Consider the following 27853-nt stretch of genomic DNA (forward strand, 5'->3'; position numbering starts at 1 on the left):
ATAATTTTACGATACTCATAGTATCAAAGTTTTTCATTCGATAGGTCCTATAATTAACACCTCTGTTTTTTCTGAATTTAGCAGTAAGAAATTACTCGTCATCCAGTTTTTTATATCGACTATGCATTCCATTAGTTTTTCAAATTGGTGTGTTTCACCGGGCCGCGAAGAAATATAGAGCTGAGTATCATCAGCATAACAGTGAAAGCTAACACCATGTTTCCTGATGATATCTCCCAAGGGTAACATATAAAGCGTGAAGAGTAGCGACCCTAGTACTGAGCCTTGAGGTACTCCATACTGCACTTGTGATCGATATGATACATCTTCATTCACTGCTACGAACTGATGGCGGTCATATAAGTACGATTTAAACCGTGCTAATGCACTTCCACTGATGCCAACAAAGTGTTCAAGTCTATGCAAAAGAATGCTGTGGTCAATTGTGTCAAACGCAGCACTAAGATCCAATAAAACTAGAGAGACACACCCACGATCAGATGATAAGAGCAGATCATTTGTAACTCTAAGGAGAGCAGTCTCAGTACTATGATACGGTCTAAATCCTGACTGGAAATCCTCACATATACCATTTTTCTCTAAAAAGGAATATAATTGTGAGGATACCACCTTTTCTAGTATCTTGGACAGAAAAGGGAGATTCGAGATTGGTCTATAATTAACTAGTTCTTTGGGGTCAAGTTGTGTTTTTTTGATGAGAGGCTTAATATCAGCCAGTTAGAAGGTTTTGGGGACATATCCTAATGACAATGAGGAATTAATAATAGTCAGAAGAAGATCTATGACTTCTGAAAGCACCTCTTTTAGGAGCTTAGATGGTATAGGGTCTAACATACATGTTGTTGGTTTAGATGATTTAACAAGTTTATACAATTCTTCCTGTCCTATAGTAGAGAATGAGTGGAACTGTTCCTCAGGGGGTCTATAGTGCACTGTCTGATGTGATACTGTAGCTGACGGCTTAATGGTTGCAATTTTATCTCTAATAGTATCGTTTTTAGAAGTAAAGTAGTTCATAAAGTCATTACTGCTGTGGTGTTGGGAAATGTCAACACTTGTTGAGGCTTTATTTTGTGTTAATTTAGCCACTGTATTGAATAAATACCTGGGGTTATGTTTGTTTTTTCCTAAAAGAAATGTGAAGTGTCGGAGCTCGGAACTTTTGATACGTGCAGCATGAATGCTTGAACATTTCTGCAGCAGAAGTTATAGATCTGTAAAGCAATATTTTGTAAGAGGGCCGTGTGTTACCGCATCCCAAAGACTCAAAATAATAAACTACAAAGTTAACAAAATTATGCACTTCACTGTGCTGAGCGAGAGCACTTCTCTTCTGCCTTCAATTGCTATCGGAAGCTTCCTATTTCCAACTTATGAAGTCATGAGTGCTTCACATAAGCTTTGCAATGCTGCAGTCTTAGGCTGACCCCAAATTCTCTCATTGGTTGAGACATGTGATGACACCCATCCCAAGCCAATGCTGATTAACATCCCACCCCTCCTGTAACTCATGGTTTGTTTGTATGCGTATTCAGAGCCAATAAGCAGCAGATTGTCATAATAATAAAAACTGTGTTAAAGGGCAATAAATTAATTGTCTGCGTTAATCAAATAATTTGTTAATGGGAAAAAAAAACACATTTACTTCCCCAGACCTTATATATATATATATAATAAATAAATATATATAATTACAAAATTGACTTATTTTAGTTGGTCGTATAGCTTACTTTAGTTGGTCTTTCTTTGTCAGTGTGACTTCAGTTTAATTGTAATGGTCCCTCACTGTCTATAGAATCTGTTATCCTCTGCCTGTGGAATGCAAATGGCATTGTAATTGTGTTGGACAGAGCCCAGAGGTTGTCCAGGAACTGAACAGGAGGATCTGACTCCACTTATTGAATCATCTCTACATAAACACAGTTAATTATCAGCTGCAGACATGCTGAGTAATGCCACACCACTTGCATTTATTTGCTTTTATAAATATGAACATGCAAATCCAAACAGTCAACAAGTCAGTGTTAGAGGACAGACTTGGTCTCAGATCATTGTTTAATACATTTTTTTTTTCAGCTTTACTGTTGACAGATATTATATACAGTTCAATATATTGTATAGATGTGCTAAAGGATGTATAGTAACAACAACAACTAGACATTTATCAAAATATATTCTGTTTTGTTCACCTATATTCTCCACCATGATCTGTAAATGATAACTTAATTTGAATAGTACAAATGTGTAAGTACTGTTGTGTGATTTAACCTTGAATATTTCTTTAATCTCTTGACTCTCTCCGTCTGTCTTTTCTCAGTGAGGAGAGTTATACAGTTATAGACTACGCACTGAGAGATCAGATATATGTGGGTTCATGTCAAGCAGAGGACTTGAATCTCTCTTCAGTCCGTGGCACTGCAGGAATGCTGACGTCACGGCAGAACATTGCCAACCATCTGTTGCAGGTCAGATTCCGCAGCAACCACTCTGGAAACAAAGTCACCATGATCTTGGGGGTGGAGCTACCGTAAGTATTTGCATATGAGTCCAGCAGTAAAATAATAATAATGATAATAAATATAAGGTCATACTTAAATGTGGGGATCAATTCTAACTATTCTAATTATTAACTTTTTATCTAATAAGGCATTAATACTGTATGTGCTGCATAAGTACTAACAAACAGCCAATATGCTTGTAATATGCATGCTAATAAGCAACTAGTTAATAATGACAAGTGGTCCCTAAACTAAAATGTTACCAATACGGATAATGCAATCTAAAAAAAATTTTTTTATTTTTATTGAATATCAAAATAATAATAATAATCAGAAGTCATTCTAGTATGATGATTTTGGGCCACTTATTATTATCAATGCTATAAAAGAAAATATTTATTCAATAGAAAAAGCATGTTTATTTAAAAATAGAATACTTTTTGTTACTTTATCAGTGACTTCACTGCCACATATTACGGTGTCATTGCTGAATAAAAGTATTATTATTATCATTATTTTAATCTTGCTGACCCTCAACTTTTGAGTGGTTGGGTTATATTCATTGGTCAGTGATCTGGGAACTCTGACTTGCATTTAATTTGCTTATGCTCACATCAATATGCTTATTCATTAAATTATGTCATTTGATGAATTATGTGATTCTGTATCTGTCTGAAGTTACCGAATTAGATGTGTACTGACATACCCTTTAATTTAAATTACATATTTTAACTGGTCATTCAAAGGGAGTTTCCACTCCATCAGTCATTACACTGCAGGAGTGAATGTACCAGCACAAGATTTATCAAAATGTAATCCTCTTTCAGGCATTTGCCCAGTGCACTGAACAAACATGAGCAAATATATTAAGTACTGATTTGCTTTAAAGATCTACTTTACCCTTTGTGGTTGGTGGTTTTGAATAAGGGTTTGTTTGAAACTTTAGCTGTAGGTGATGTGTTAAGCCACATTTATTTACATAGTGCTTTTAACGATACAGATTGTGTGAAAGCACTTAAATAGTGTCAATAATGCAAAATGACAATAGTAAACACTAAATTTTCAGGTAAAGGCAGTTTGTCAGAGAATTCAGTGATGTAATAATCCAGCTCAGTTCAGTTTAAATAGTATCTTTGCAATCAAGCTGACGGTTTCACTGGATATCTAGTGTCCCCAACTAAGTCAGAGGCAAAATCGGGAAGGAACCAAACTCCATTGATGACAGAATGGAGAAACAAACCTTAAGAGAAACCAGGCTCAGTTGGGGGGCCAGTTCTCCTTTGGCCAGACAAAACCAGCAGTTCAATTCCAGGCTGTAGCTGTTCTTCTTCTTCTTCTGCTCCCAAATGAATCACATTTTTGAGGGCTTAATCATGCTCAAAAAGTCATTAAACTTTGCACACGCGTCAAACCTGGTGAAAATTTACGTCTGATATAGGATTCAGAAGAGGGTGTGGCAAAATGGCTCGACAGCGCCACCTATACTAAAAAAATCAACAGCCTTCCAGCTATGTTTCACGTACATGCACGAAAATTTGCAAAAAAGACTCTTGGAGCAAAATTCTAAACCCAACAGGAAGTCGGTTATTTTTAATATTATGAGCAAATTTTTAGGGATGCACCGAATGTTCGGCAACTGAAATTATACTAATAAATAAGTAAAAAGGCTGAATAAATTTTGCCAAACAATGATGTTTTTAACCCTTTGAAGTCGATTAACGCATATATGCGTTTTGAGTCATTTTCTCCGGATAACCCCGAAAAGAACTTAAATTACACTCTCAGTTTTAATCGTACAGATAAGAGCAATACATCAATCGAATCTGTACAGGGGCTACTTTTTTTGGATACAGACACAATAACAAAACACCTTTGTGCACTTATAAAATAAAGATGACAAACAAGGTGCGCTGTCTGCAGCCTTTGTGTGCGCTGATCTTCATTTACAAACACGTCATTAAAATGAACTGTAACTCCGTGAATACTCAACGAAGAGACATGAGAGAGATATCTATAGAAAGCCTGAAATGTCTACTTTTAAACTAAACAAGTGCTGCCGAAAACAAATATTCTGAGATAAAGTAATCCATATGAAAACAACGCGATGTCTATTTTTCATGTCTCCCTTCATTATATCTAATGTGACCACGCCCCCACGCTTAACGCGCTATTCAGATTCAAACTGAAGTGCACGGCTTGAATACGCCCACAAAGAAAAAAAAGCAGCCAGACTGTTCTTCAAGTTTTTATTTTATTTTACTGTTTGCTTCGCGATGAGAGGAATAAGACATAAATCACTCCAAAAAGATGTGATGTGGTTGAGGATTTGAGAAATGGATTTCCTCAGAAAAAAGAATGAAGCACTTTATTCAGCAGAGATCATAAACATGAGTGAGTCTCTTTTTATTTATTTATACTTGTACTAGTTTTCACATAATGTGTAAACATTTTACTAGTTAGACTTTTTCCAAATACTTTTTCCAAACTATAATTCCTGACTAAATGTATAATCAAGTGAAACATTATGAAGTTTCAATAACAATATACAATACTATACTATTCAAAAGCTTGATGTAAATAATATAAATGTGACAAATAGAGATAACTCTAACAAATGTAAAAACAATGCAGTTCTTTCAATTTATTCCCCCTAAAAAAACCTGAAAAATATTCTCAGCTCTTTTCAACATTAATAATAATAATAATAATAATAATGAAGATAATAAATGTTTGTTTTTGTTTTTTTTGTAGAAAATAAGATTGTTAAAAGGATTTCTGAAGGATTGTGTGACTGGAGAAAGGATGCCAAAATTTGTTTGAAAGTAAGCTTTGATTGTCCCTAATAAACTGTTTAACTGCTCCCCCAGGTGGATATTAAATTATGTTGTGGAATAATTAAATATATTCTTAATAATCTACAAACATAAAATTATATAGATTTATTTTATTCTCACATTCTTTCTTCCCTCAGTGGCACAGCTGAATGAGAGGCTCATTATGCAGCTCATTATGCAGGCCTTTGTCTTTTCAGGTGTAAATCACAATGATATTCATGATAGTTGACGCCTACTCGCATATGACTTTTACCAACAAAAAGTGTCTTAGAAAATTTAAATCAATATATTTTTTTCTGTGAATGAGTAAACAAGATGATTTTCACATAATTTAGAAAGAAAAATTCTAGGCTACAAGCTCCAGTTCTCAACAATCCCGGGAACCAATGTTATGTAAGGGAAACAGGTCAATTTAGCTCAAAGGGAATCATTTAAGATTTTAAAGGGAATTTGAACAGAATCACTGTTTCACGGCTGTTCACGGAGACGCGCCTGCGGTTCAGTGAACGAGCCGTTTAACATCAAATCTGCGCTGGATACTAATATCCAAACTATAGTGAAAACACTATCAATTAGCACAGTAACAAGATCGGCAGTTTAAGACATTAACTTGTAAGCACAAAACACAAGATACTTCTCTTTTCAATATGAATAAGGCTTTATTAGATAAATCTAAGACATATAAACTAATCTAACACATAAACGCACGCACACACACATTCACACAAGTTGCAGGAAGGTCGAAAGTTAGGGAAAGATGAGTTTAAGAGAATGGAAATATGGAATCCCAAGTTAACAGCAATACGTTAAATTGCATAAACATGAACAACCATCAATCACGTAATTAGCGCTCGCATTGAGTTCCTCAATGAGGTTAAAATTATATTAGATACACCAGTAAAGGTGTCTGGAGGTAAAGTTACTTGCATCTCCTGTGAAGAAGGAGCCTCGGTGAAAGGGCTATCCCGAGGTCGTTGATTGGCTGGAAGTTCAGTCTCTGAAGTGACGTCTTGGGAAGCCCGTGGTTGTTGGGCGTTGGCTGAAAGTGCAGAGTCGTGTTCGCTGGTTGAAGTTGAACGGACGTTACAAAACTTAACTCAGAACACGAAACTCTCAAACGGAAAAGAAAAGAAATAAAGTTTGACGAGACTAGGTTGTGTTCCTTCTCATTGTGGCACAGTAGCAGCAGGCAGGCACGCTGGAACCGCGCTCAAAGAACAATGATGACTAACCGCATGGCTAGATGCTACAAGCTAAAGCTAGGTAGCAAAGCTACAAGCTAAAAGCTAAGAGCAGGCATGACTAATAGCATGACTGATAGCACGAGCAAGGCTGGAACTAAAAGCAGACTAAAAGCCGACATGGCTAATAGCAGCAGCTAGGGACTAAAAGCAGACTAAAAGCAAGGCATGACTGATAGCACAAGCAATGCTAGAACTAAAAGCAGACTAAAAGCAAGGCATGACTAATATCCAAAGTATTTAAACTTCCTTGTGGGCCACCCCTCAAATGTTGGCTTGACCAATCAGATATGGTCTTGGGTCTGGGGTCATAAATCATTTGTTTATCTTACCAAGCATGTGGTTCCTGCCTCGCAGGATCTAATTTTGGACATGATTCCTATAACACAATTATGATATATTTTACAAATAAATGATTGTCAGGACAATATCAAGCAAGAAAATTTGATTATATCTATACTAGTCATGACTATGTATCCTATAGTTATCAAAAGACATACACAATAAGTGATTATACATGATAGTCAAATGTGTGGGTTACACATAAATGAATATGGAGTTAAGCAATGGAACGATTCATTTATAAGTCTTTTTGAGTTCATTCTGGTCCATATATAATGTACAACAAGCAGTTTCTTTGCCATTCTCTGGCAAAGGGACTTTTCTGTGAAGACATTTACATTTACATTTACATTTAATCATTTAGCAGACGCTTTTATCCAAAGCGACTTACAAATGAGAACAATAGAAGCAGTCAGGTCAACAAGAGAACAACAACAGAATACAAGTGCCATGACAAGTCTCAGTTAGTCTAGTATAGAACGCATAGCCAGGTGTATATAATTTTTTTTTTTTTTTTATTAAATGAAAAAGACAAGAAGAGGAAAAGTACTGGTGTTAGTAGGTTAAGTGCAGGCGAAAAAGATGAGTCTTTAGATGTTTCTTGAAAGTGAGTAAAGACTCCGCTGTACGAATTGAGATTGGGAGGTCATTCCACCAGCTGGGCACAGTCCAGGAAAAGGTCCGTGAGAGTGATTTTGAATTTCTTTGGGATGGCACCACAAGGCGTTGTTCACTTGCAGAGCGCAAGCTTCTGGAGGGCACATAGGATTTAACCAGTGAGTTTAGGTAAGTTGGTGCCGTGCCAGTGGTTGTCTTGTAGGCAAGCATCAGTACCTTGAATTTGATGCGAGCAGCTACTGGTAGCCAGTGTAACCTGATGAGGAGGGGAGTAACATGAGCTTTTTTTGACTCATTAGCCGTGTTTCCACTATCGAGCTAGGACCGGGCGTGCTAGTGCGTGCCAGGGCCAGTCGCGTTTCCACAGTCACTTCCGGGGCTTGATCGTGCCTCGCCGGGGCTTCCTCGGGGCCAACGGCCAGGTTTTTTGGCCCGACGAAAACCTTGGGCCAAAGCGGGCCAGCTGGGGCTAGAGGAGGGGTTATGAACAAAGGCGGAGTTTCTCCGTGTCTAGAGAGCGTCAGCCGCTGATCATTTCAGAAAGATATCAGCTTTAACAGCAGCATTAAAGACTTTTAAAATAAGTTGAGCTCAAAACTCACTCTTAGTTAGCAGCAAGTGTTTGAAATAACTTGATCCGATGTGGATTATAATCACTAAACAAGGCAGAAATATTTATAAGCGATGTAAAAGATTATGCACGGTAAACATTAACGTTACACAGTAAAGATGTTAAATATGACTGCTTGGAGAAATCAGACGTCAGCTTCTTATTCTCTATCACAATTGTGTATTTATTAAGTAACATTTTATCTGTCGTCTCCTTTCAAGAGTTTAGCTTCACGTTGCATATCATCAAAATATAGCCTAGTAATGATTTTTGTTCGGGAGCTTTTATAAAAATAGCGAGACTGCACTGCGGATCATTTCAGAAAGATAACAGCTTTAACACCAGCATTAAACACTTTTTTAAATAAGTCGAGCTCAAAACTCTCTTTCAGTCAGCAGCGAGTGTTTGAAATAACTTGATCCAATGTGGATTAAAATCACCATACAAGGCAGAAATATTTATAAACCATGAAAAAGATATGCACGCTAAACATGTTACCATAGTAAACATGGTAAAATATGACCTCTTGAAGAAATCAGACGTCAGCTTCTTATTCTCTATCACAGTCGTGTATTTATTAAGTAACTTATATTATCTGTCACAAGCCTCGTCTCGAGAGTTTTTCTCACGTTGCCTATCATAAAATAATATAGCCTAATAATGTTTTTTGTTCGGGAGTTTTTATAAAAATAGAGATATTATCATTAATTCTTAATGTGACGGCTACTGTGGCTAATAAACAGAAACAGACTCGACTGAATAAGCAGGCTATTTTCATAAGCGTTAAAAATAAATAAATAAATAAAATAGATATAAGTGTATTTATGTGTGATTAATTTTGAGTCCTGATAAATTAAATCAATTCTATAGTTAAAACATCCATGCTTTTGAATTTGAATATATAACAAAGCATGCAAACACACTGCCGCTTTTATTATGTTTGTTTTGTGATCGCGCATGTTCCAGTGGCTTATTTCTTAGTTTTCTGATAACTTCTCTTTGTTGGTGAAATAATGAGGTTGCATGACGTTGTTCTGAGAGGCGTGTAAAGGGCGTGTTTTAGTGACGTGCAGCGGTGCTTCAAGCTCCTCTGTGGAAACCCTGCGCTATTCTGGCCTCGTGCTACTGGCCCGGGGCTATGAGCCCCGCCCGGCCCGCTTTAAGCCCTGGCTCGCACTGGCCCGACAGTGGAAATGCGGCTATTGAAGACAACCCTCGCTGCTGCATTCTGGATCATTTGCAGAGGCTTGACAGTACATGCAGGAAGGCCCGCCAGGAGAGCATTACAATAGTCCAGTCTGGAGAGAACAAGAGCTTGGACAAGAAGTTGGGTTGCTTGCTCTGACAGGAAGGGTCTAATCTTCCTAATGTTGTATAAGGCAAACCTGCAGGAATAAGACAAAGGTTTAAAGCCCTTCCCCCTTAGGAATTTCAGTCTGGTTCTCCCTGATGGGGGAAGTCAGTGCAAGTATTTAACATGATCTCCTGGGTTTACATGTGATGTCCAGCGTTGCATTTCAATCACGAACAATAAATTTGACAATCTCTTCTTCGAATTAAAATTGTTAATAATTGTTCTATTGGTGTTAATGTTGAAAGCTGTTGTGTGAACAAGTTGGTTGGTTGGTTATCTTGCTTGGTTCTTGTGGCACTAGAACCGATTTATGACTTCCTGAGGAGTTCGGCTCTCGTTTCAATGCACACAGCTCTAAAAGACTCTTTGATTTGTCTGGTTTGAGTCATTTCTGCTACAGTTATGTATGTGTTTTATGGCCTTATTCAAGTGATTTAACATTTTTAGTTTTTCACTAACCATGCATAACATTTTTTTTCTCAAAAATACAATCATGTACATGCATGCATATTATTATAGCCCAGTTTGTGCTGATTACAGTGATATTAGACTTTACCCATTTAGATATTTATAAGAAACTGAAAAAAGCACAAATATCAGGGCATGACAAAACTTCTCCAGGCCCCAAAAATACCCTTAGACTCCAGAAGGTTAATGACGCAATCTAATAACCCGCGTAGAGCGAGAGGCGCGCGCTTTATGCAGCAAACATGTCAGCAGTGTGGAAGCACTTTAAAGTGTCAGAGAAAGAGGCAAAAACGACCGTTTGCAGACGTTGTTCTGGATTTGGGAAAGCCGATAGGTAATGGAGACGGTCAGGTGATGCACAGCGCAGGAGATGAAAACAGCGCAGAGAGTAAATGGGCTCGTACTACAGATGAGCCGCGCACAGTCTCGCTGTCTGACATGTTCGATGAGATCCTCCAAGAGAATAACCCATTTGCAAGACAGAGGACAAGCTCGACCGCTCAACAGTTAGATGGGTTATCTCTCAGAAGTCCCCATCCCCAGGAGCAATAACCCTCTCGAATTTTGGAGGACCAATCAAGGCCGCTTTCCCGACCTGGCGCAGATGGCACGCAGGTAGGCTACTTGTATGGGAAATTAATTTAAGATTTTATTTATATTTTGGATTATGGTAACACTTTATAAGTAGTTTATATTTTTAACATTAACTAACAATGAAAAACCCTTATTAAAAGCATTTATTAATTTTAATGTTAACATTTACTAATACAGTATTAAAATTGTATTAAGTATCACATTTGTAAAGTTGTATCACATTTTTGATAAAAAGTATCAAAAGTGGTAGGCCTATTTGTTAAAATTGTTAATGCACTTATAATAACATGAACTAAATATTTTTTATTATCTTACATTAACGAAGATTAATAAATACCATAACAAATGTATTGCTCATTGTTAGTTAATGCAATAATGTTAACAAACATTGTAAAGTGTTACTACCTATATTTTATATCATGTATTTTGTGAAAATTTAACTTTTTTTCAGTGTAGTAAAATAGTAGGCCTACACTGGGTTTCAACCATTTCATTATCTTGAAGACATTGTTCGTTTTGAAATGAGCAACTGTCAGAAAACTGCAATAAAATTTTCAACTATTCTGCAGGTACTTGTCTGCTCCATGCACAAGCACCGACAGTGAGAGACTGTTTAGTGCTGCATCTCATGTCATCGATGAGAAGAGGAACCGACTTTCATGTGAGAAAGCAGAGAAGCTACTTTTCATAAAGAAGAACCTGCCACTTTTCCTGAAGAAGTAGGCTAAGTAGGCTTATGTCTAGGACAGTTATTCATTTCTTTTGGGTTCATCCACATTTTTTGCACTATTCAATGCACATTTGTTGTTGTAGACATACAGAGTTACATTCTTTCCGCAGTCAATTATAGGCCTAACATAGGCTATTCAAGAAGGGGGGCTTCAAAGATTTTTTTTTTTTTTTACTAATTTATTTATTTTGAGTTATATTGTGCTTTGTTTGTATAATATTTGCTGGAATGTTCAAAAATGTTCAGTGTTAAATAAATATTTTGAAATTGTATTTTTGTTATTTGATTTATTTATCTGAAAAGCATCACAAAATATTAAAAAGCAAATTTTTAGTATTTAATTATTGTAATGGTGAAAAAATTGGCAAAGTAAATGGAAAAAATGCGAAACACCGCGTTCGGTATTCAGCCTTCGGACAAGCATTTCATTATTATTCGGCTTCAGCCAAGAATTTCATTTCGGTGCATCCCTACAAATTTTGTGTAATTTTTGTGTAATTTCCATGCGTTGTATTTTAACGAACTTCTCCTAGAGATTTATTCAGATCAACACCAAATTTAGTAGGCCTTTGCCATGTTCAATTGTGAAGATCTTGAGTTTTCGTTGAAGGGCTTCGCCATGAAAAATGAAGTTGCTATAACTCAGACATACAATGTCCAATCTGCCCCAAACTTCACATGTTTGATAAGACTCCGAACCTGAACAGATTGACTCATGGCCCATATTCAGTTATAGTCATAGCGCCACCTATTGGCAACAGGAAGTGACATATTTTACACTGCAACGGACTACTCTTAGAATTTTTTTTACATCAATGTCTTTTTTGTGGTCAGTCTAATCTAAATGCCCTTTCAATGTTCAGTTGTGAAGATCTTGAGCTTTCGTTAAAGGGCGTGTCCATGGCGCTGTGAAAAAGTTCAAATTCTAGCTATGGGAATAAAGTTTGTTGTAAATCTTTCCCAAACTTCATATGTTTGATAAGAGTCCTGGCCTTTTCCTGGCCTTTTCCATCAGGTGTGGCAAAATGGCTCGATAGCACCACCTATACACTTTCAACAGAGTGCGTCTCGAGATACGTTTCATTTACATGTACAAAAATTGGTAGACACACGTAACATTTTCAGTGGTTGTACTTTAATGAAGTCCTCCTTGAGATTTATTCAGATCTACACCAAACTTGGTCAGTGTAATCTAAAGGCCTTTGCGATGTTAAATTGCGAAGATCTTGAGTTTTCGTTAAAGGGCGTGTCCATGGCAGCCTGACAAATTTTGATGTTTCGCCATGAAAAAGGAAGTTGCTGTAACTCAGACGTACAATGTCCAATCTGCACCCACATCAACATTTTATTTTGGTCAGTCTTATCTAAAGGTCTTTGCAATGTTAAATTGTGGAGATCTTGAGTTTTTGTGAAAGGGCGCTGCTTGCAGCTTTATTTTAACATTAAAATAATTTCTTTACTCTCCATCTCTCAACAAATAAATTAAATAGCTTTACATAATCATCTGCCTCCCCTCTTCTGACCCTTAGAAATTAAGACCATCTTCTTCTGTACCTTAAAGACTTCTCTATGTAAATAGCCCGTTCACTTACAGTAAATATAGTCTGTCTGGCTCCACTTGGTCTGTAAACCCATTTGCTTTAAAAGCTTCAGGAATGATACAGACCTTTAAAGAGCAGTTAAAGACCTTTGTCATCTAGTTAAATGAGTGATATGCTTTGGTTCCATGCAATTTTATGATAAGATCTCCGTGCAGTGTTTGGACAGATAAAAAAACGCCTAGAAATGACAGTTCAGAAAGACAAGAGTCATATCGAAAGACCAGAATATCAGAGAGACTTTGTCAGAAAGTGACCACCTAACCACCCAGAACACCCCAGCAGCAGCATAGCAACATGAAAACCACTCAGAACACATAATCAACCATATAACTCCCCCTTGGCAACGACTCAAAATCCTCTAAACATTGTAATGCCGAGTTTACATAAGCGAGCACCACACTGTCTGCAGAAATTTTACTTTAAGACTGAACAATATTATTTTTTTTCCTCTCTATTCTCTATTTTCAGTCTCTATTTCTTTCTTTTCCCCTTTACCTTTTTTTCACTTTCTCTCTCTGATAACATTGTATTCTGTAAAAGAAAATATGATATATTTTTTTTCAAATAAGCATTTCAATTTTAAGGATCTTCTGAGGATCACATAACATTGAGCAGAAGTTAGATCATTACTTTCATTAAATTTAAATTTGAATGCTTTTATAATGCCCAAAGATGCTGTTTTAATAGGTTTTGAGACACAGCCATAGATCGTGACGGTGTGTTCGTGTAAGTGAGATAACATGTTATCTTTTGCTGAGAGTGTAATTATAGCTTAGTATGTTGCAGATCCACTTACATAACAGAGATGCCTATCTACTGTTGTTCTTGGTGAAGAGTCAACATGACTGTAGTTCTTCCTAGGAACCTTCGTCAACACAAGACAAGTTCCCCCACATTTCTGGACCTCTTTCAGGCTCCACCCAGTTGAGTGTCTAATAACACAGCTCGATACCGCTAAACCAGTTCTTCACTTGAGTGTCAGTGCCACAATTGTTCCCCATAGTGGGTATGCATAAGTGTTATTGATATGGAAAGCCCCTGACACTCAATTTCTGAGTAGATGATTTTTTTCCCTTCATCAGAAGTTATATATATATATATATATATATATATATATATATATATATATATATATATATATATATATATATATATATATTATTTTATATATATTATATTATATTATATTATATATTATATTATATATATAGATATAGATATAGATATAGATATAGATATAGATATTCCTCTGTTTCCTTACTGTGCTTCAGGGTTGAGTTTGGATAGTTACTTCCAAACAAGCTTTCTAATGGTGGTCTGATGCCTTCATTGACTTTTCACCTCATGTAAACTAATCTTTAAAGGTGAAAGGTGTGGAATTTTGGCCTTTAGCTGTAGGAAACTTGTGGGAGAGTGCTGAAGCAGTGCAGCATGCAGGATACCAGACTGGAGATGTGAGTTCTTCCTGGTGCTGCTTGCTTTCTGGTGTTTGGAAAGATAAGGTTTGGTAGATTCAAGTTATTGAAGTTGGCAATAAATGTAAAATCACTTTATCTATTCTTTAAATGCATGGAAGAGGACTGGGAAACATGCACTATTGTGGTGTTTTAAGCGTCCAACCTTAGAATACATTCATACAACTTTTGAGTAGTCTCTAGTGAAATTCCGTCTATAAAAACATCTTCCAGTTGTTTCAGATGTTGAAGGAAGCAATCGGCTTCCCACTGTTCTCTCCAAAACAGTTCCCAGTATAGTCAGTTTTATAGTCAGGTAATTAAGCTGACCAGAACAGATGATGATGATGTTCATGTTGAAGGTCTAACTGTCCAGGTTTAATGATCATGACACAATCTTTGTTTTTTTCCCATTGAATGTGATCAAAGTTTTAGCAATGGCATGAATATTTTTAGTAGCACATACTGTGTGTGTATATATATATATATATATATATATATATATATATATATATATATATATATATATATATATATATATATATATATATATATATATAAAACCATTAAAAAACAATATTTAAATGACATATTTTTTGACCAATAACTTTCAATAAATCATGTGAAGTGCTGAATTGCTAGCCAGTTTTTATTATATATATATAATAAAAACTGGCTAGCAATTCAGTTTATGTAATGCAGAGCAGCAAGAAGGCATTTGGTACCTGTTGTGATCATGTGTGCTCAGATTCCAGGAATGTGAATAGACAGCTGCCCTTCCCACGGTAACTACACACCCTGCAGAACGAGGCTGAAGGAGATGGGTTCAGCTGAACATACTTGTTCTCATAGTTTGCTTTACGTATATTTAATGGACATGCAAGGGGTGTGTACATGGTTGTCACATGTCACTGTCATGTCATTTCAGGCACATATTGATGATTTGAGTGCTTTCATACAAGTAATTTTTTTTGTTTTGTTGTTGTTTTAAGAAGTCTTTTATTCTCACAAGACTACAGTAAAGTCAAATAAAAAAACTTCAATATTACAATTTAAAATAATTATTTTCTATTTTTAAATGTCATTAAAATGAGAATTTTCTGCAGATCATATGATCCTTCAGAAATTATGCTAGAATGATTTGTTGCTCAAGAAACTGGTCAGTCATTTTAGATCAGTTACTATTTGGAATCACTTATATTACATGTTTAACTGGAGTTCAGCCTTAAAGATTTCCCATCTTCTTTACTACCCTCTTTGTCAACGACTCTATTAAACACTAATTACTCTTTAAACACTAATTGGTCAATGAATGAATCACACGGCACCCAAGCTCATTAATGATCCCAGTAGTAGAACAGGCTAGAGGCCTTTGTGACCCCTTCAGCTTTAAATGGGACCGGGATGAGCCAAGCGTGACTCATGCAGCTGGTCAGCTCATGCTGTCTGCTCAGACTATGAGACTACTAGACTGGCAACTGTGTGCACTTCAGTTTGGGCTGAGAATCACACAGCCCGACTGACTCACTACAGGTCAGCTCTGAAAATTCCCTGATTTTATGTATTTTCCCTCGCAAGAGTATTGATTTTCTCTCAATACTCTGTTATGTTTGTTGTGGGATATTTGTGCTGAATTAGATGCAGCCCCATCTCTTTCAGCCTCTAAATCTCTTTTCTGTTTCTTTTCATTCTTTCTGTAAAACTGGTGGCATGTTCTCAATGAAACTGAACAAAGGAGCTCACAAGAATGAACAGACCCTACTTGTCCTGAATGAATGCTTCAGCCCTAAGGTTAAATTTCACCTAGTAACTTTACCTGCTGTTGTACAAGAGTCTAGAGGTGTGTCTGTGAATGTCCAGAACAATAAAGGAATGGCTTCTGTGTTGTTTGGTTTTAACAGAGTCCAAAAAATAAAATAAAAAAAATGCTTGCGTGGCTATAAGTTAATGCTGTATGGTATTTTTTTTTTTTTTTTTTTGTGACAGTAACGAGAGAGCCCGCTGGATCAGCGCTCTGGGACAGATCAATAGTAACGACAAGAATAACAGAATGAGTACGTACAACCAGCCTCAGCGAAACAGCACCACCCTCTGGTCATGCAGTGTGTTACAGCGACTCTCTATTATACTATTATACTATTATACTACTATTATTAAGCTTATAACCCTAAACGCACATGAATGTGAATGATACCTCACGTCATGCTGCATGTTGAGGTGTAGCTGGGCTATAAGCTTATGGTTTTTGTGGATAATAAAATGATAAATTAAAAAAATCATAGGCTTACACTTAGGAAAGCAATTGTAGCTCCCTAACTGTCAGGGTGTTTAGTAATTAATTAATTTATTTTTTCCTTCATTAGATACCATGCAGGTCGAGGTGACAAGGACATATACAGCCAGACAGCCGGATGAGCTCTCTCTACAGGTGGCTGATGTGGTGTTGGTGTCCCAGACAGTAGACGGTAAGAGCATCCTCCTTTTTTCCACATTCTTCACTCTAAACCAGGGATCCTCAAATCTGGCCCACAAGATCCACTTTCCTGCAGAGTTTAGCTCTAACCCTAATCAAACACATCTGAGCATGCTAATCAGTGTCTTCTAGATCATTAGAAAGTCACAGGTAGGTGAGTTTGATCAAGGTTGGAGCCAAACTCTGCAGCGCATTGGCCCTCCGGGACAAGATTTGAGGAACCCTGCGCTAAAGGACTGTTCACACCAACATGAAAATTCAGTTTGGTTTTTACATTTGATTTGTCTAAATTTCCATTCACTTTTTTTTTTTTTTGATATAACGGATAAACAAAAACAAATACAAAATTCAGACAAAGGAATATCTGGGACAAAAAAATAAATAAATAGAATAGAGTAAATTAAATTGCATGTTGTGACTGAAAAATGTAAGGATTTATGATAGTATGTAGGAATTAGGTCTGTCACTTTTGTGGAAAAAAAAGAATACAATTTTTTAAGACATAAGTGTTCATTGAATCGATTGTAAAATCGATTTTCCATGTCTAAAAAAAAAGACGTTTCCATTTTCAACGAAAAATAACAGATGAATGTAAAGAGATTACTGGAAACGCATTGCAGAGTGGACTGCTGCCATAACATAAATGAAAAACATAAATGAAAAACATTACTAGGCAGCACTAGGCAGGCAAAATGAAATGTGCAAAAAGGCTAGACCCATTACAAACTATTGGACAAGTAACGTTAAACAAGTCAATCAATATTCTCGGGGTCCAGAGCAGAGCGTTTTTTATTCACTATATGTCCAGCTGTTGAGAAGACGCGCTCCGACCGCACTGATGTCTCAGGGACAACTACTTCATTGCCAGCTGCACAAGGTGGGGGTCATGTGTACTGCCAATCTTCCACCACAAAAGCTGGTCACTGTCGCTGTCAGCTGGTGGCTCCTTTTCATAACTCATCATGCCGTTGTCCTCCATTTTCTTTGAAAGCACTAGATGCAGCGATTGAAACCGTGAAACTATAGGTGCGTAAAATTGCTGGGTATTTTCTGTCTAGCTTTCGCAACGCCTACTGCACTTTCGGAATTCTTTATTTTATTTTTCTGCTTGTTTGTGAGTTTTGTTACATCTATAATTTAATTCCTTTAAAATTAATAGTGTACATATTTGGTTAAAATCGATTCCCTATTTTCGTTTTAGAAACTTTTTTTGGTTGGTCCGATCAATTGTGTAATCGATTTTTGAACGAAAAGTGACAGCCCTAGTAGGAATGAAATGAGAAATCGGGTCTCTATGTATAAAAGGAATGAAAATCTGGATGAAGGTTTAATTTAGATCTTACAAATGCTATACTGTACGTTTTCCATATTGCAGTATGTTGTTAGCATATCTCTTAGAACTGACTGATTTTCTTTTTGATTCTGCTAACTAAATATGTCTCCATGGACCACAAAACTAGTCTTAGGTGTCAATTTTTTAAAATTGAGATTTCTACATCATCCATATGAAAGCTGAATAAATAAGCTTTTCATTGATTATTTTAGGTTCTGACAATATTTGACCAAGATACAACTTTTAGAAAATCTGGAATCTGAGGGTGCAAAAAAAAAAAAAAAAATCTAAATACTGAGAAAATGGCCTTAGTTCATAGTTCTTAGCAATGCATATTACTAAACAAAAATTTAGTTTTGATTTTTTCAAGGTAGGAAATTTATATAAAATATATTTATATAAAATATCCTTTTATTAATATCCTAATGATTTTTGGCATAAAAGAAAAATCTATAATTTTGACCCATGTTTTTTTGGCCATTGCTAAAAATATACCCCAGTGACTTAAGACTGGTTTTGTGGTCCAGGGTCACATATGTATTAAAAAATAAACCTGGAATATTTAAGTGAATTTGGTTAAAGGTCATGAACATAAAATGCACCAAATTTTCACACAGAAAATTCATTATGGAATGAATCAGTCTTACAATTATTTAGTTACATTAAATGTAAATGAATTTTACCAGTTATCCAGACAACAGTTTTTTTTTGTTTTTTTTTGATGTGTTATGATTATTGTCCCAGAACGAGTCATCCTATAACCACTTGGATGTGTTTTAATATGTCATGGCTCAGCTGAAGGTCTCAGTTTTGATGGTGCTGGTCATAGGTTCAAGCAGTGGTTTCGCTGGCTGTTTCTTGTTGGCTGGCTTTCATGTTGAAAGGCCAGGGCTCATGGGATAAAGCTTCAAAGGCCCTGTGAATCTTTTAATGGCCATTAAATATACAAAAGACAGTTGAAAGCAGGCTATTTTATTTTTGAACATTTCATTCTGCTCTAAAGAGATCTTTTATAAATTATCCACAATATTTATCAAAGGAAAGCAGTCTGAAATAAACATAAGCTTTGTCCGGATGGTAATTGTTTCTTAGGGGGATGTAAGTGATTTTCACCATTTACAGGGGGTAATGGAGTGCTTAGACCCTTTTTGAGCACTCCCGAACACGTAAGGTACATTAAAGTGTTAGTTCTCCCAAAAATGAAAATTAGGCTGCGTCTGTTTTACTCACCCCCGAGGCATCCTAGGTGTATATGACATTCTTCTGTCAGACAAATCCAGTCGGAGTTATATAAAAAATTGTCTTTGATCTTTCAAGCTTTTTCATGGCACTCAACAGGTGTTGCATTCTTCCAGTCCAAAAGACGTGAAATAAAAAGTGCCCTTCAATAAAAAAATAAAAGTGTCTTACATGGCTCCACGTGAACAAAAGCCTCCTGTAGCAAATTGAAGCGTTTTTTTTTTTTTACAATTTATACAATTGTAGTATCAGGCTGCAACATAACAAAACTGAAAAAAGTGAAGGGAGTCTGAAAACTAAATGCACTGTTTGTTTATGTAAATGAAGGAGGTATATCAAAAGCCACATGAGTAACAATTTGCATGCTTTTCACCGCCGTTTTCAATAAGCGCCGTTAACGGCAGACGCCACCACGCGTCAGATTTAGATTTATTTATTTGCTTATCTACATGGACACACCTTTCATGGCTATGAGGACTCTACGGCAAGTTGCAGCATCCTGTTTGCAAGAGGGTGAAGATGGGAAGGACAGCCCTTACAATTGTAGATATAGGGGGAAAATGCCCCTGAATGAGCTTTTGTCAGTTATCACACGAATGAGTGCACATTTGGAAATTATTTTTATTTTATTTTTATTGTTATATTATTATTATATAATATTTTGAGTAGGCTATCATTTCAGTTAAAAAAAATAGTTGGGCATAGTAGTTCCATTTACATTTACATTTACTCACCTCGATGTTATTTCAAACCTTATGTCTTTATTGCTTTTGAGGAACATAGGAAAATATTTTGAAGAATGCTGGTAATCAAAGTGTTTTAGTCTGTAATATACATGTCGATGCAGCTTCTGAAATAAAAGTATAGCATGCATCCTAAAATTAAATATGAATTTTTAAAGCTATATTTTGTTAGCTTTTTCTCATTCTTTGCTTTTCGTATTTAACACAACTAGGCTATATGACTTTAAAATATCTCTTGAGGGTACTTTTTCTTCCTTTTTTAAAAACTTAAATTATAGTCAGAGCATGAATTAAGGGGGGTCCCCATAAGAAGCAAAAAAAAAAAAAAAAAAAGACTTAGAGGAGTGCCCCCAGATGTTTTACATTAGTATCAACAACGATGACAAATCTGAAAATAAAATAAAAATCTTGCAGTTAGGATAGTAAATGAGATTAAAGGGGTGGATTGAAGCCAATAAATGCTTATCAGTGTACCTCAGATTGTGAAAACCGATAGATTCAGTGTGCAGTGTGGGGAGCTGCAAAAGTTAACTGCAAGTTTGGCTGTATGCCTCAAGCTGACCTGAATTTCCCCCCGCAAACATTTCAGCAGTTATTATAGGCCTGTGTGTCCCGTATTTCTGTCGACTGAACCAGCCATACATTTTATTATGAATTTATCAGTCATTTGCATGCCAAAGTCAATTTCTGCATATAGTCTAAATTTTACGCCAAATAGAAGCAGAAAATCATGCTATACACACTTTAATGAGATTGCGTTATCGCCCCACAACTCTTAATGCATCTTGTTTCCTTCTGGAGCATCAGTGAATGTCTGAACCTTTTTTTAATAGTTGTGTTTGAGTGCCTCGATTGTCCTCAGTGTGAAAAGATGCATCTCAAAATCATACAGTCACTGCTGGGAAGGGTTCAAATATGTGAAAGAAGCTGGAAAACTGAAGAACCTAAAGGACCTGAAGGATTTTTCTGAAGAACAGTGCTCAGTTTAATTGTTTGGAACAAACAAAAAGACTCATGAACAACCATCAAAAAAAAAAAAAATCATCCAGGTAACCACACAGTATTAAGAAGGTTTCCCAAACTTTTGAATGGGGTTATTTTAATAATTTCAGCAATTTCTTTGTGTTGTGGACTAAATGTAAACATCTTTTATTTACAGTATCTTACTCAGGACTGTACTAAATAAAAAATAACATGCATTTAGTATGATCTCTCTTATTTTGTTAAAATGATTCAAATTTTTACAGATTATGCAAGGGTTTCACAAACTTTCGCATGCCACTGTAATAATACAACTTTAACTTTATAACTTTATGAGACAAAAGCTCATTCAGGTGCATTTTCCCCCTATATTTAGTGTGTGTCATTTAATTAAAGGTGCAATAGGAGATCTTTGAAAATGTTAACATTAGCCCAAAAATAGCACCAAAAGCGAATGTCCCACCTTCCCTGCAATCGCTGTCCAAATGCAAACCCCCTTAACGCATTTATGCTCACAGACCAGAATACCAGAGACAATATTACTACATCAGCCATTCAGAATTCCAGCCCATGTTCTGAAGTGAAGTAAACCCCTGCTCAGGGAGTATGGAGCAATGAACACTTTGTAGGGACCGTATCGATCGGAGTTGATTCACGTAGCTCACTTCTAATGAGTTAGTGAACACACCCGATTCAGATTACCAAGTGAGACATTCAAAATATGTGTGCAAGGACTGTAATTGGGAACTGCTGGGCTACATCGTGTCATTCACCAAAGAGAAAACTTTAAAAGTACTACAATACCAGGAAGGAAGACCTGGTTAATGATGTTTGTCTGTCATTCTTGCTGTGTCTGAAAAACGTGGGTGAACATGCTGATGACATGTACTGTCTGCGCGAACAGGGTGTGCAGGGGTATACAGATACATACGCTGACAGGCAGGTAGGAAAGCCATTTAAAATGCTCGGACTGAGCGTTTTGATTGGACGTACATATCCTGGTCCTACGCCTTCCACAGAATATATAAATACAGATAAATATATTGACCACTTAACTTAATGATTGCTATAGGGATGTGAAGAGACTTTCAACCAGCATAACAAAAAATATTTCTGTAGGCAATCATCTATTGCACCTTTAACGTCGGTCGGCGTGTGGTGCAATTTTAAAACATGGAGGCATCTGCCGTTAACTTATTGCCTAACAGTGCTTATTTAAGGCCTGGCGGCGTTATAAAAATTGAGTTTTAATATTGATACGGTGGTGAAAAGCATGCAAATTCTGACCCATTTTACTTTCTATATGGGAATGGGAAAAAGAAAAGGCACGCTTTTCCAGTGTGGCATGACTTGGTTCGGTTTGCGTTTCCACTGCAGTTTAGTACACTTAAGAGTGAGCGGGATTATTCACCTCATTATAGTTGCACTGCCTCTACTGCCATGACTCCTGAAAAACATTTTCATTCCACGTCACCCCTTCAAGCTCTTGCTGGATCTGCTCCTCTGCTATCAATGAGAGGAACATCTGTACTTCCTCAACAGACAATGAAACAGCCATTTTTTGGTTGTTTAAAAAGGTGTGCGTGTTCAAAACAGTTGCATTCGATCCTTCGATTGATTTAGCTAAAGTCTAGGGGGTTTGTTGTGTCACGTGTCGCAAGTTCAGTGACACAGGTAGTGACGATTTTCCCCGGCCAATCAATGATCAGCAGAGTTTACACATCATGTTTTGCTAACAGTAAAGTTCCCTTGGAACCACAACCAAGGTGGTACTGAAAAAACTACCAGGTACTGTATCTAGTGGAAATCCCCCCCAAAAGTGAACCACACCGTACCATACCATACCATGCAATGGAAAAACACTGTTAGTTACAGCTAAGTAATGGCTCTGACAGCAGATTGTGTTTCATTTTAGTTGAAATATTTTTTCTTTGATCAGTGACTGGTTTATGTATATGAGGCAGAAAACTGATGTATGGATGTGGTTTTAGGCTGGTATGAAGGAGTGCGTCTGCGGGATGGAGAGAGAGGCTGGTTCCTGGCTGAGTGTGCCGAACTTATCACCTGTCAGGCGACCATTGAGAAAAACATGCAGAGGATGGACCGTCTGCAAGGCCTAGAGACCAATGTCTGATGCTAATGTCTGGAGCTCACCCTCCTGAGGAATGTACAACACATGAAGATGAATCTAACCACTACAAAGCAGGAACAACTTTAGTAGCTTGATACAAAGGACAGATACACCATATGTTTTACCCAGTAGCTTTTATCTGAGCTCAGGGCTCATTATGAAACATTACATTTTGTGAAATTGGAGTACCTGTTTAAAGTGAAGGAAAGTTTTATAACAGCACAAAGTTTTTCACTCTTTGAATTTACTCAGGGAAAATGTAAACATGAATTATGCCATGTACATATGTATTAGATATCTGTAAGTTGTAAACTTTTATATTCACCATATCAATTTATTTGAGATTATACAAAGGATATTTCATTGCCCTCATTATCATGTCCCTTAGCCTATATGTGTGCAGTGTTGGGGAAAGTTACTTTTAAAACTAATGCATTACAATATTGCATTACTTCTTAAAAAAAAGTAAATAATTATGTTACTTAGTTACTTTTTTATGTAAAGTAATGCATTACGTTAGTTTTGCATTACTTTTTAAAACTGGACAGGGCTTGCTTGCTTGCTTTTAAAATATACAAATTATATTTTTGGCAAATATTAAAGCCTTTTCACACCAACAGTGAAATTAATACGCCTCAGACTGAAACGAAAGTACATTTACGTCCATACAATAGAATGTAGAAGAAATTTAAACGCACTTCAGCATTAAAAGAAGACACACAAATGTTTTTCAAGAGTAATTTTTGCTTAGTACGGTTGGACCGGATAATTGAAGGTCAGAAGCAAAAACATTGGTTTATAGAATGGGATTAAATACACAAAGGATATTTATGTTTAACATTTAATTTTTGCAGGTTTTTATGTCATATTCTGAGTTGCATTATTTTTTATTAATTTTTGCAGGTTTTTATGTCATATTCTGAGTTGCACTATTTTTTTTATTAAGTTTGAGGAATCATGAAAAAAAAATTGTTAAATTTTTTTGAGTGAGATGAACTAATGCATATTCATATTTATTTTAGAACTACAGCAACGACTTATGATTTCTCTAAACATGGACATTGACAGGAGAGCTGTCAATCAATAAATTGAAAAAGAAAAAAAACTTGAACTCCGATATTCTCTTGTAAATTAAAAAGTAATGCATTATTTTACTACTTACTTGGAAAAAAGTAATCTAAATACATAACTTGCGTTACTTGTAATGTGTTACCCCCAACACTGTATGTGTGAATATAGAAAGATTAAGAATGGAAGTCCTCTACAGACAAATCGATTGCATCATGTCAAATTTAATTACTGTAAAGAAAAGCTTACAATAACTCAAGCCAATGCTAAAATAATAATAATAAAAAAGAAATGAACAAAAATATGTTTCTTATTTCTAATGATGTAGGTATTTACTCAATAATACTGTTTCTCTGTACTCTCTGGTGCTTGTGTTCACAGAGCTGTGAAAGCATATCACATTTCTGTATATGACAGTTGAATGTCATTCAAATAAATAAGCCCCTATTGGTTGGTGCTCACTGGCGGGCTCCAGCAGGGGTTTCTTCTGTTGTGATGAGGTCAATTATAGCAGAAAGAACAGCACAATCTTTAGAACCCCGGTCACTCCAGACCACAGGATGTGGACTTTTTATCTTCTCCTCTAGTAACACGTCAAGCTCCTTCCTCAGGTCCTAAATTAAATAAAGAATAAACTCAAAGTATAACTGCAATGCATCACTGAGTGCTCTGCAGCGTAAAACAGTAATTTTAAACAAAAATTTCAAGGTAACGCTCACCTTGACAAGGTGAGCAATGCGTGCTGGGGACTGAAATATGATCCACACGTCTACAGCGATTGTCTCTTGGTCCTGGTCCTTCTGGATGGAAACATCCCCTCCAAAAAACAACAATGAAAATGGAGACACTTCGGTGCAGTCGTAGAGGAAGATCTTTAAAAAAGAAAAAAGGGAGAAAATAAATGACTTCATACAATTCAATCCTTGTAAATAAAATATTTAAAAAGTAAAATTACTTCTTGTTTTTGATTTCAAATATTAACAATAATAGTAATTTGTCTGCAAAGTAATTTATTATCAACATAACAGTAAATAATTTTGTTGTCATGAAGAAATATTACTTGATGGTTACACCACTTGAAATGTTTGCAAGGCATTCAAACAACCATTTCCAGAAAAGTAGTGTATACATTTTCAAAATAGATTAAATCAAGACTAATATATTACAATTCAAAGAAAGAGGAAGAAGGGTCTGTCTTCGGCTCTTCTTTATTGGTTTAACACATTACTAAGTCCTAATCAGGAGCCCAGGGGCCCCAGTGGGGAGGTGTCACAGGTCACTCAGCTCTGTGGACACTCTTAGTTCTCACTCTCTAGTATCTTTAGAGAGTGAGAGTGAACATGGAAAAGATTGACGTAAGACTTGGACAAGAACCAAATGGAGACATTAAAATTCAGTTCACCTCAATACACTTTGGCGAATCAATCTTTCTCAATCTTCACCCATACCTTTTAGCTTCCAGTCTGATTGTTGCAATCTATGGTCTCATTCTGCCCCCTTCTTCAATCTCTCCATACACTGGTTTGTTCAAACTTAATTCACTATTTCTCCTTCTCTAACTCTTCAATCGTACTACCTGCCACTTTGCTTCAGGCTTCTCCCTTGTCACTCTCTAGAAAATATTTCTCCTCTTTTTAACATGAAATTTCCTTCTCTCTTCTGGTGTTCCCAGCATTGCCATGCAGGACCGCCAGAACTGCTGAGAAGAAGACTTTGCAAAGACATAAACTAAAGCAATAATGTTGAGTCATAGTCAGAGTTGATCAGGACTCCCTAAGTTATTTATTACAGGTCAACATATTAAATAAATTAGCATGAAACATTAATTTTAGTCTTAATTATAATTATAAAATAAAGAAACCACATATTACCTATAGCTTTAGCACTTTCTCACTCTTTATGTCTAACTTTAGTCTTTACAGTGTCATATTATCAGAAAAAGACAAGACAAACATGCCAAAGTTTAACCCTACAGGCACTGGTGCAAAAGACTAAAGCAGTGATGGCACCAAAATTAATACTGTTTTACTTCTTTTTCTGGCAAAAACAGAGGCATATCTGTGTGTGTGAGTCACTGAGCAAGTACAGAGACCCTAGAAATGGTACTCCTTGATTCAGAAAGGAGCTTTGATGTCTTTTGAGAGGCTGTCAGTTAAAAGGCACACAGAAGCTGAATAAAAGATGGACTTAAACTAGAAGTGGCATCAATTTGCAAATGAACATCTTGTCTTGCAACTAAACAGAGCTCTTCAACAAAATGATATACAGTAGCCCTTCCCTTTGAAATTAGTGAATGAATACACTGTAGGAGTGTGTGCAACTTCATTGGGGACAATTTTGTTAGCTAAAGCTGACAAAACCTTACTTTGGGGTAAATAAAAAATTTACTTACACTAGTTGTCTTCATCTTCAGGTGATAAATGAGCCATGTGTAGTGGAACTGAGTTTCCTCTGCATTGACAGATTTAGGGTGTATACACACTTTCCCATCAGCCTTAGTGTACACCTTCACTGGCCTGCAAAAACAATTTCAAGATTTAATTTTTAAAAATGTTGCAATTTTACAGATAAAGCTGGCCAAACAATGGACCTGATTTAAAGTCTACACACAGCTTTAAGACATTTCTTCTCAGAAATCACTTTGACGTCATTTAAATGTGGCTCTATACTGGGGCTATTGTTGTGTTATCAACTTCAGATTTTCCCTGCCCAAAACTTATGAAATTTTTTTGTAAGTAACTTTACATCTTGGGTCGATTCCTGTCTTAAGAGGGCAGTTTTAGGCTAGAATTATTTTTGCTTAATTGGACAATTGGCATACAGTCTGGTCCACTTTGCACATTATTCAGATCCTGAGCTGCCCACTTAGAAGTGATGATCTGACCAATATGTAAAGCAACAAACCAGATTTAATTTTGGTCCAATACGCCATTTAAGGACAGATTTAACTAAAACAAGAGAAACAATTATAAAAGTATAAAAAATGAATGAATGAATGAATTAATTGAATGGCACAAGAGTTCCTGTCAACAGTCACTTGTACAAAACTTGTAAGTGGAAATACAGTTGAATGCTGGTGATTTTGTGAAATCTGTACTTTTGTAAATTCTGATCACTAGATTACCGTTCAAGATTGGGGTCAAGTAAATGATATATGCTTTTGTATCTTCTGAAATGTTTTTTTGAAGCTCAGCTGTTTTCAACACTGATTATAGAAGAAATGTTTCTTCAGCACAAGCGTTGGCCCGATAGACAATGCTATTTTCCATCGCTGATGGCTTAAAGATTTAATGATGTTGCGCAAGTTGTTGTGATGTCGTTAACTGTAGACTTCATTTGATGCCAAATTTGAAGACATTGCCCAACTCTATTGAGCACCAGAAATTCAAGCAAATTAAAATTATTTCAGAAATATCAAGTGACACTGAAGGCTTTGCCATTAGAGGAATAAATAGAATTTTAAAATTTATTAAAACAGAAAACAGTTTATATAAATTGTAATAATATTTCATAATACTAC

The 27853-nt window shown here is 36.2% G+C and overlaps 2 protein-coding genes across 4 annotated transcripts in view; one reads left to right on the plus strand and one right to left on the minus strand.

Moving 5' to 3' along the window:
- LOC127977339 (rho guanine nucleotide exchange factor 26) overlaps positions 1-24635 on the plus strand; it is a 102579-nt gene extending 77944 nt beyond the window's left edge. For 2 of the 3 annotated variants that reach the window (XM_052582212.1, XM_052582211.1), the window contains 4 exons: positions 2339-2548; positions 16352-16419; positions 16729-16830; positions 23126-24635. In XM_052582212.1, the coding sequence (XP_052438172.1) occupies positions 2339-2548; positions 16352-16419; positions 16729-16830; positions 23126-23268 (523 nt within the window). In that variant the 3' untranslated portion in view covers positions 23269-24635. The remainder of the gene's footprint in view (positions 1-2338; positions 2549-16351; positions 16420-16728; positions 16831-23125) is intronic. The other variant, XR_008158172.1, reaches the window with a different exon arrangement.
- The window catches only part of dhx36 (DEAH (Asp-Glu-Ala-His) box polypeptide 36), a 48459-nt gene continuing 43988 nt past the window's right edge, over positions 23383-27853 (minus strand). The window contains exons 23-25 of the mRNA XM_052582210.1: positions 26726-26849; positions 25053-25205; positions 23383-24947 (exon numbers count right to left, since the gene is read on the minus strand). Coding sequence (XP_052438170.1) covers positions 24792-24947; positions 25053-25205; positions 26726-26849 — 433 coding nt within the window. The 3' untranslated portion in view covers positions 23383-24791. The remainder of the gene's footprint in view (positions 24948-25052; positions 25206-26725; positions 26850-27853) is intronic.

This window comes from Carassius gibelio, chromosome B18, assembly GCF_023724105.1.
Source record: "Carassius gibelio isolate Cgi1373 ecotype wild population from Czech Republic chromosome B18, carGib1.2-hapl.c, whole genome shotgun sequence".
In the NCBI taxonomy this organism is placed as follows: Eukaryota; Metazoa; Chordata; class Actinopteri; order Cypriniformes; family Cyprinidae; genus Carassius; species Carassius gibelio.